This window comes from Loxodonta africana, chromosome 4, assembly GCF_030014295.1.
Source record: "Loxodonta africana isolate mLoxAfr1 chromosome 4, mLoxAfr1.hap2, whole genome shotgun sequence".
Taxonomy (NCBI): domain Eukaryota; kingdom Metazoa; phylum Chordata; class Mammalia; order Proboscidea; family Elephantidae; genus Loxodonta; species Loxodonta africana.
Genome location: NC_087345.1, coordinates 142,038,273 through 142,048,597, shown reverse-complemented (window position 1 = coordinate 142,048,597; position 10,325 = coordinate 142,038,273). Strand labels below are relative to the sequence as shown.

General features: G+C 46.5%; 1 protein-coding gene across 1 annotated transcript; it reads right to left on the bottom strand.

Annotated features, from left to right (window-relative positions):
* Positions 1-42: 42 nt before the first annotated feature.
* On the bottom strand, positions 43-9,419 carry SLC25A18 (solute carrier family 25 member 18). Its single transcript, XM_023548972.2, has 8 exons — positions 9,073-9,419; positions 8,803-8,858; positions 7,680-7,770; positions 6,468-6,586; positions 4,073-4,238; positions 2,736-2,890; positions 1,995-2,070; positions 43-1,553 (listed from the first exon to the last, which is right to left on the bottom strand). The coding sequence occupies exons 1-8, from the start codon at positions 9,276-9,278 to the stop codon at positions 1,412-1,414; spliced, it is 1,011 nt and encodes a 336-aa protein (XP_023404740.1). The 5' UTR covers positions 9,279-9,419; the 3' UTR covers positions 43-1,411.
* Between the last annotated feature and the right edge of the window lie 906 nt (positions 9,420-10,325).

The window sequence follows — 10,325 nt, the reverse complement described above, 5'->3', positions numbered from 1 at the left end:
CTTTCCCACCCCTGATGATCCCATACGCACCCCCACCCACCCACCCCCACACACAGGTGTCCTCTACAAGAGTTTTACAGCTTTATGAGAATAAGGACACTAAAGATTTTGGGGGTTACTGCGTGCTAGGCCTAAACCCTCTCACAAAGCTCCTGTTTTTCTCTCAACCCTTCTCCTCTAGCTAGTTTTCCCTTGGATGACTACTGAGCTCTGCCCACGGTCTTACAAAGTTAGTAAATAACACAGCTGGAACTTTAACTCGAATCTAACTGGAGCCCGTGCTCAAATGCAGTCATCTTAATAAAAATGTCACCAAGGCTGACCATCTTAGCACCATCCTCTTCCTCATTCACCCTAGTTTTACATTAGGTGAGGACTTATGTAAATAACTCCTGGAACAGGTATTTTTTCCTCAGAACCTGACCCCACTTGTGTGACATTTCTCTCTAGCAGCCCTGTGGGGGAAGGAATTGAGGCACATGGGGAAAACTCTGTCACAGCAAACTCAGCTCCTCAAGACAATGCAATGAAGTTATCATTAACCAAGGCTTTAAATCCAAGGTAATTTAAAGTATCCCTATGGTTATTGTTCTCCATCCTCATAAGTAACAATTTGAAGTATAACTGATAGTGATCTGTCCAGTGTTTATTTTAATGTTGTTTGGTTCTGAAATGGACACAGAAAAGTAAATGACAATGTTCGTTGCATTTGAGATATTTCACCAGTCAACTTTATTTCAACTACTGTTCCCATGGACACAGGAAAGGGTGGCTTTGAGAGAGCCTGTGCTCCAGGTGGAAGATTGTGACAGATGGCTGACCTGACTTTGCCCAGGCTCTTAATTAGAGTCAACCTAACCCCTTAACCAGAGCAATTTGGAAGGGTTTACTTGGTTTCAACTAAGTCCTGACTTTGAGGGCTTTTGTGGTCCCCTTGAATTTATGATCCTCCCTTTCCCCAGTGGTAGAACTAACCATAAATTACTGTATTCAGGATTAGCAAAACTAAATCTTAAAACTGACTTGAGTATACTGAGTTTGAGTGTGAAATAGAAATAAAATATAGAAACAACCCTTATACCTCTACTGTTCGTTAAGGCCCTGCCATTAATACAACCAAATCAGGTACCATATTTGTTACTGTTGGAAAATAGGTAGTTAAGGGCTTCTAAAGATCCTTGGTAGTTATACCCCAAAGGAAACAAATACAGGTATCATGTAGGGAGAATGGGGTGATATCCAGCTTACTTATTAGAATAGGGTTGTTTCTTCCCAGATTGAGGTAGCACTACAAGTTAGAGGACAAAATACAACACGGGTGGGCCAGTTTGCTCTCACCCCCATCTAGTCTAGTAAAATGGGGGAGATAGAGAGATGGCACCAAGTGAAAAGACTCCAGCTCCAGCAGCATCTACTCAAAAGACTTTAAGATACGCTCTCCAATACCAATGAAATAGACACCTTGGGCAATCCCAAAGAGAGGTGCTATGACAAGGGCCCGGCAGCCTGCTCCTTTCATGAAGGCAGATGGTCCCTCCTGAATCCAGAGTTTCCTAGGCAGAAAGAAGAGCCTTGTGAGCTGCAAGGCAGAAGCACATGGCAAGCAGTACTGCCTGGTATATCCTCTTGAAACATATATACTTTGAGATAGGTGTCACTTTCCACAGCAACAAGATTCCCAGATGTCTGGAAGCCATACCTTGCCTATGATGTGTATACAGTTTGATTACTTAGCAATTGAATCGAGGCTCTGGAAAACAGGCTTGATCTGGCTAGAATCTTTGGGAGAAAGATGGTATAGGGATAAAAGGGAAAAAGAAAAAAGCTCCGAGTACATGCGGTTTTTTGTTGAGTGGTGAGGTAAAGTGACATTTCAAGGAAATCCAGAGCTCAGTGTAAAGTGATAAAATTGGTCTCTAGATCTGACATAGGTAGACATCAGTACAGAGGTAACTGCCCCAGCTACTGTCAGTAAAGGGATACTGAGCTCTCACCTGGCACAGTCTATGATCCCGCTGTAGACTTCCTCATCCAGGCCTTTCTTGAGGGTTTGGATTCGAGTTTTCAAAACTAAATTGAGGAAAGGTGAAAATAAGTAGTGGCTATCTTGCTTTTGGTGCCCTCTCAACATGAAGCAGGTGGGTTTTGTTTTAGAACCAACATACATAAAACTGAGTCATCAGGCCAGCCTACCATTGTGTTACCTATAATAGAGGATCTTCCCCACTTTGGGCCTCGTGAAGTGAGGGAATTAGAGACAACATGATCTTTGAGGTTATTCATGCTGAAGAAAGGTCTACCCCCAGGCCCTACCTGTGTGTCAGAGAAATAGGATGCTGCCCCAAATACAGAGCAAACCTTGTCCTCTCACTCTTTGTTTAGTTCCCGCTTTTGGTCTCGAATTTTAAAATGTCAGCATTTATAGCTGATGCTAATAACTCTGCTGGGGGACAGAAAGCTAATGAAATCAGCAGCTCAGCTAGAAGGTGAAGGAATTTGTCAGTGATAAGAAGCAGAGTGAAGGTCTCCTTGGCCCCTCATTCTCTAGAGAACCTTTGGTGCATTTCTGCCAGTGATCACAGGCTGAGACTCCAGGAGGGTTTTTAGGGTTGGGACTATTGCATCTTTATCCTGAATGTGCAAAAGTACTGTTTACCCTATAGACTACTACACAAATACCTAATGTCAGCCCTTGAACCCTAGGTACTCAGCCCCTATGTCTCCCATGCACTTACCATCCAGAGGTGTTACTGCAGTAGCAGCTACAGAACCTGCAACACAGCCTGACATAAAGGAATGAGCAAAGGAAGCCTTTCCAGTAAGCTCGTTGAGCCCAAGGTTGTTAAGGTTGGCGAACAGTGGGAAGTAGATGATGGAGAAGGGAATATCTCTGCAGGAGAAGAAGAAGAAACTGAGCTACATGCACCTCTGGGGCTTACCCCTAAGGTCATCCAGAAAGCCTTTCCCATAAGCTGTAGTCTGATGGGTCAGAGACAAGCCACAGCTACCTATTCCTACTCTGGCACCCCATGATAATGTAGAGGGGTAGACAATATAAAAGAAACCCATCTGCCCATCCCACCCTCCCAGTTCATTGCTCTGCAGCCTCTTAATGAGGAACCAGGTGCATATTCAAAGACAGTTAACCCATTCTACTAAAGGGGTAGGCAGGCAGGTAAGGGTTAAACTGAGCAAGTAGCTGGTGAAGAGCTATACCTGTTGAAAGGTAGGGATAAGTAGGAAGGTAAAGTTCAAGAATCTATTGCCTAGGTGACATGAGAAGACTAGTCCCTAGCCTGAGACTCTTCTGATCAACTTTAAGGATTTTGGCCAAAAGCTTGGTGGCTTAATTAAAAGCCAGGTAGCAAGGTAAGATGAGGGGTTATATTTACTCATTTGTAAAAGATCACAATCGTGGGCCACACAATACTAAATACTCAGTACTCATGTGGGCCTAGCTACTGAAGAGGGGACCTAAAGTTTGTCCTCTGGGGACCTAAAGTTTGTCCTCCAGGTACCCATTCTGTACAACCCTGTCAAATTCCGGACAAAATATGAAGTATGATCCCTGGACACCCCCTTAACTCAGTACTGAAGTAACTCCTGAGGTTCACCCTTTAGCCAAAGATGATACAGGTCTATGGGGCCACCAATAATACACGTGAAGGACATGCTTCATAGTTCAATCGTGTATACAAGACTAATGGGCACACCAGCCCAAAAGCAAAGATGAGAAGGCAGGAAGGGACAGGAAAACTGGACAAATGGACACGGAAGATTGTGCGGTTGGCAACCAATGTCAAAAAACAATTTGTGTACTAACTGTTTAATAAGAAACTGATTTGCTCTGTAAAGTTTCACCTAAATCAAAATTTTAAAAAAGACCACTCATACACACACACATATATATATATATGAAGCACGGAAACGGTTTGCTATCCTGGGTGTGGAATGGGAAGAATACAGAGGCAGATTAGAGCAGCAATTTCTCTGGCCTTCTGTTCCCTCTCCCTGTTCACTCAGGCCCCAGGAAGCCAAGGCTGCTTATGTCCCAAGTTCAGAAGAGCATCACCTGAGCAGAGTGGCCCCCAGGCCCTTGTAGAGGCCAGCCAGGCCGTGAGTGCGAAGCAGCTCCCGGGCAATGAGGGTGGCAGATGGGCGCTGGTGGGCGGGAGCCAAGCCAGTAGTGTAGGACACAGAGGAGGAAAGTGCTGAGGCTGGACCCTGATGGCGGACAGCTGAAAGGGAAAGGACAGACTCCCCATCACAGTCCAGTCCCAACAGGTGCTGCAAAACATTTCCCCAGAGTATGGCTCCCAAGGCCCACACCCGAGACACGTCAGAGCCAAGGCTGACAGTCCAATTAGAATGCTGAGGATTGTCCTAGTTTTGGAACATTAATTTTTGGCTCGAAGGAAATCCAAAGTCTCTATCTAATGAGTTACCCCTGCATAAGAACAGGACAGATGCCACTGAGTTGGACAGACTGACCAGCCATCCCTGGATTTGATTACACTGTGGTGGCAGCTGCACAAGATGCTTCCCAAGAACATCGCCGTTTCCTGTCCCGTTGTCCTACAGGAAGCTGTAGCAGTACTCCCAACTGCCTCATCCTGTTAATACTGTGTCTTTGGTCTACCTTCCATATCTAAACCATTTAGGAGTCGCATACGTCTCCCACCTAATATGTAGAGCAGCAAATTCCTTTTGTTTCTCCAAAAACTCTCTCCTTCAGTCTTCCGGGGTGACTTCTCCCTCTGATTCTCCAAGATTCTCCCTCTGAACTTGTCCTTCTTTCCCCTTGTTGTATCCTTATATGGAATCTGAGCCTTTAGATAGCAAACCATTTTAGTTGATTAATTCAGAGCCCATGATTTGATGACTTCAACACTGAGTAAATCAGATGTAATTTTTTTGTTTTTTTCCTGAGCATACCCATTGCAGTTGAGTCGCTTCCAATTCATAGTGACCCTATAGGACAGAGTAGAACTGCCCCATAGGGTTTTCAAGGAGCAGCTGGTGGACAGTAAATACAAAACCAAAATCAAACCCGTTGCCGTTGAGTCAGTTCTGACTCAAGCAGTTTCAGACGTGGGTGAGTTCCAGTAATCACCACAGAACAGGTATTTTCTTAAAGCTCAGTATCGGAGGAGTTTTGCTTATATTATAAGCCCTTGCTAAAAGGAAGCTTTTAATTTCTGAATTTTGTTCGGTGTCCAGCAGGGCAACATTTCCTACAAGGAAGATAGTTACTGTACATATTTTCCTATGGTAGTAATCTAGGTGCAGGGCTCAAACAATTAGCTTTGCAAATGGTTAACTTGCTCACTGCTAACTGAAAAGCTGGTGGTTCGAGTCTACCCAGAGGCACCTTGGAAGAAAGACCTGGCAATCTACTTCAGAAAAATCAGCCATTGAAAACCCTATGAAGTACAGTTCTACTCTGACACACATGGGGTCACTGTGAGCGAGAATCAGCTTGACGGTGACAGGTGTTTTTTTAGGCCAACATTTCAGACTAGGAAGACAGTTACTGTACACGTTTCCCTCTGGCAGTAATGTAGATGCAGGGCTCAAACATTAGCTGTCAGTAGTTAATCACTGTGGACGTTATTTTCCCTGTCATCTTTGAATGCACATAATTAACTCATATCCTTTCACTGCTTTTTAGTTTTAGGAATAACTAAAGCTACTCTCCCAGGTAGAGAAACTAAACATTATAGGCTTTTACCCTTTCTAGCCCCTGAACTTTATTCTTTCTGCAGTTTATATTTGCTTTGGGCCGGTCTAATCCACCTTAAAAATCTGGTTGAATTCTAGCTTGTTGAGGAGGGAAAAGGCACATACACTTACTGAGAACAGTTGGCTGCATGCCAGGTGCTCTGTTAGGCGCATTACCTGTTAGCTTATCTAACTTGGACAGTGTGGTTTTGCCCCAGCTGAGAGGAACGTCTGTGTCTTCCACTAGGGCTGGCTTCCTAGATGGCTAGTCCAAAGCACTTACCTATACACTTTGGTACCTACTCCACTCTGTTTCTGAGAGGGCCAGGATTTAGGAAATGGCCAAGCTTCTCTTCCAGGGAACGCCAAAAGAATAGAAGTGGCTCTCTTCTTCCTTTTTTATGCCTTCCCACTGAAGGTCAGCTTCCATGGCATAAAATTCCTAGTGACTGAAGTGTTAGTGAACGGGCCTTTGGCATTTCTTAAAATCTTTAGGAAATCAAGTCTGAGTGTCAAGGCGTTATGATAGTGGTATTAGGTTCTCCATCCCCCAAATCAAGATTCTTGTTTCTGCTGTTTGTTCTAGAGCTGGAAGTGTTGAAATCTCGAGTGGTAGTCATGAAGACTTCAGTGGCCTAGAAAGCCGACTGGATCACACAGTTTAACAGATGAGGATGGGGGTATAGGGAGTCTATTCTGATCACAGCCCTTTACTGATCCCATGTAAAGTCAGAGCTAGGGCTCACCCCATCGTCCAGCATCCTGTAGCTGAATCTTGAGCATTTCCATGGGACAGGTCACCAGCACCTGGCACATTCCAGCTCCACATCCAGCTAGCATCTCCATCTTCAGATTCCGCTGCCCCCTGTGGAACCAAGAGTCAGGATCCTCCAGTCACACACCAGCCCTGTACCCACCTTGGCCCTTCTACCCTTTCCTGGTGGTTGGGACTTCTTGTGGATGGTATTTAGCCCCGTTCCCATCAGCTGCCCCTCACCCAGCGGGGTAATTATCACCTGACTTCAGGCTTGGCCTCCTTAAAGACATGAGACTGTATTTAAAACAGGCTGCTAGGGAGGTAGCACCTGCGTTGAAGCTAAACCAGTAACAATGAAACCACCTATCCCGGGTATTTGATGCTTCCTGGTCCCTTAAGCGATACCACAGAGAGAATAGAAAGTATTTGGGGGCTGATTAAAACTCGTCAGCTAGCTGATGAGTGTATGTGTGTTTGAATGTGTGTGTATATAGCCTGACAATCTACTTCCAAAGATCAGCTAGCAAAAACACTATGGTTTACAACAATCCAATCTGCAAGTGCTCATAGGGATGGTGCAGGATCAGGCAGTGTTTCATCCACTGTGCATGGGTCACCACGCGTCAGGCCGAGTTGACGGCAGCCAACAACAACATATATTCTGTTATATATAATAGAATATATATATATTCTATTGGTTCCATATGTTCTCTATATATATCTATGTCTACTTCTGTCTCTCTCCATATGTATATATATATATAGTGGGAGCCCTGGTGGCACAGTAGTTAAGCTCTCGGCTGCTAACCAAAAGGTCAGCAGTTTGAACCCACCAGCCACTCCACTAGAGAAAGATGTGGCAATCTGCTTCTGTAAAGATTATAGCCTTGGAAACCCTATGGGGCAGTTCTCTTTGGTCATGCAGGGTCTCTATGAGCCAGGATGGACTCAGTAGCAATGGGTTTAACTCTCTATACACAGAGGGAGAGAAAGTAAGAACCTTCAAATTATACTAGCTCATTCTCTCCCCTCCCTTTACACCTGCTGTAACACACACTAACCCTCAGCCATGGGTGTACATATTTATATACATGCACACAGGTAAGTTGAGGCATAGCTGCCATTCTCCCCTTGCCTCTCCCCCCAGAAACCACAGACACTCCGTGAAGGATCTCCATCCCACCCCCAACCTGGCCCGTACCCATCTTCCATGAGCAGCTGCCGGAAGAAGTCATTGGCTGCCAGCTTGATGGCCTTTTCTGGAGTGACCAAGGTCAGGTTCACTGCAGCCCCTGGAAGTGAAAAACAAAAATGAGGTGTTTGTTCCTTCATTCATAGCAGAAGGAACAGCCCCACATCTGCCCACTTCTCTAGGCGGCCTGCTCTCAGCCCTAGCCAGGTAAATCTCTGGGGGCACAGGGAGTCTCTCGGGATCAAGGAGGACACCTCTGGCCTATTTTATTGAAACATAAATTTTCTTTTTATCCCTGCTGCGCCCCTCTCTCCACATTTTCCTTTTTTCTGTATTTGTTTTCTTTATAGGCTCATTAGTCTAAGTTGCCAGGAAGTCATTTTATTTTTGTCCTTGCTGGTACTGTCCTCCTTTAATGATAAAGGAGCAGTCCCAACATGAAAGCCAATAATAAACCCCTGGAGGACAGGGATGGTGTCTCAATTTCTCTCTGCTGCACTAGCCCAGCTCCACTGGCAGCTTTGTGGTTCCTGGAGGTTTCCATTTTATTCTTCGGGGCAATTAGCAATTCAGCTGTTTTCCAAGCATAATCACGGCGGTGTTGCCCTGGCATGGGGACACTGCACCGTGTTAGGGAAGAACCACCTCATGACTCCTCCCCAAGGAACTCAAAGCCCTTTCTATTCTCTGTCCCTTTCAGCTCCGCCTTCTTCTCCAGCTTTTAGTAGCTGGATGCCCTACAGCCCTGGAAAGAGGCAGGGGAGGGAGAAAAGAGGCAGGAGGGAAGAAGAAAGAGGAAGACAGGTTGGGGCTCGCTTGCTTTTGTCATCACAGAGTGAGGTAGTGTTGGTGCCAGGATTGGAACCCAGGCTCCAGGCACTGCAAGGGGTGACCACAGTGTGCTCTCTGTGCCCCCTGAAGCCTCAGCAGGAGTCAGAACTACCTCTATCTCCACCAAAGGACAGGAGGGCTAGTGAAAAGCACCTGTACTCCAGGATTACCTAGAATCCCCAGCCCCATCCCAGGAGTCCCCTGGGCAGAGGGAACACCAATTCCCAGTTTTATAACCTCACAAGGGCTGACACCCCTGCATCCTACCCGCAGGCCTCCCAGGGATGCCTGACAAGCCTACCTCTGTACATGCCCAGGAAGCCCTCCGCCCGGGCCGTCTTCATCAGACAATCTATCCTATGGAGAAAGAAGTTAGTGGTGAACAGGAGGCTGCTCCACCAGCCCCGTCCCCATCCCTAATCCTGCTGGGTACACCCCAGTTGACTGCCTCCCCAGCTCCCACACACATTCATTCACACACCCTCTAAAGAAACTGTGGAAAGAGCGAGGCCCCATACCCTCCTCTCGGAGTCCAGCTCCCCCGCCACCCACCACCCTCACCAGTACCTACATTCCTTTGTAGATATCATTGCAGTGCTGGTTTTGCAGTCGAGTCTTGGCCAAGTCGATGGGGAACACGCAGGTCACCCCCACGAGTCCTGCCACACCTCCGTTGATGAGCTTTGCTGTGACACTGAGGCCAGGGGAGGAGGAAGGCAGGGAGTGAGTGAAGGAAACAGAGACAAAAGCACAGAGCTGCACAGAGCTGCGGGACATGGGAGGTCCGAGAGAGACAGAACAGATGGGGGAGCAGGAACAGAGCAGAGAAAGGGTAGGAACGGACCTCACCCCCACAGGTCACCAGAGACCCCTCTCCCCAGCTTCCTGCCTCACCCCCCAGCAGCCCCTGGCCCCCTCCCACCCAGAGGCTCCAGTTCAGAGATGGGTTGGGGGCAGGAAGCTGGAGTGCCTGGCCCACCCGCTCCAGGAGAACGGCACTCACCAAGCCTGAAGCATCTTGGCCCAACCCGACAAGGAAGTGCCCATGAAGCCAAGGTGCTGCAAGGACTTCTGGGAAGGAGGTCCAGAGTGCCAACTCTACCCTCTGGGGCCCCACCTGGGCACAGGAAGCTCTCAGCTCAGGCCTGGAACAGTCCCCTCACCAAAGCTCTCTGGTTTTTTCCCACCCTTGGAGCCATGTGTGGAAGGGTTTTCAAACAAACCACATTCTTATTTTGAGCTTAAAGTCAGCCAGAACTGAGTTTGGCCGAGCTGTGCCACTTACTAGCTGTCTGAGGCAGGAACAGATTTCCCAATAAGTACGGTGTGCATAGGCTTAATTGTGTTTACCATGTCAAAGAAGTGGTGAAACCCATGTGAAGTTGTGCACTACAGATTAGTAAGTAAACACGATTAAGCCCGTTCGTAGCTGCCTTGCTGACTTACTGTAAACTGCTGCATACTGTGCTTATTGGCTAATCCACCCCTGGCTGTTTCCTTAAGCAAGTTACCCCACTTCTCTGATCCTTCTTTTCCCCTCTGTAAAACTGGCCTCAAGGGAATTAAATTGCTAATACACTCAGTAAACGATAGCTATTATTGTTAATAATAAAAGAACAGGTATTTCTGACAATCAGGGCTTCTAGTCAGCATGAGATAGAGATTATCTAATGCTAGCCAAAAGTAAAGAAATAAAACACTTTAGATAATCTGAGCTCCCTCATCCTGGTTAAGTTAATGAGTTTTAAAAGACTGAAAACAGAAAATAAAGCTTCCTCCAACTCCACTGAACCTCGTAAAATTTTTTCAGGACAGAGGCAGGCT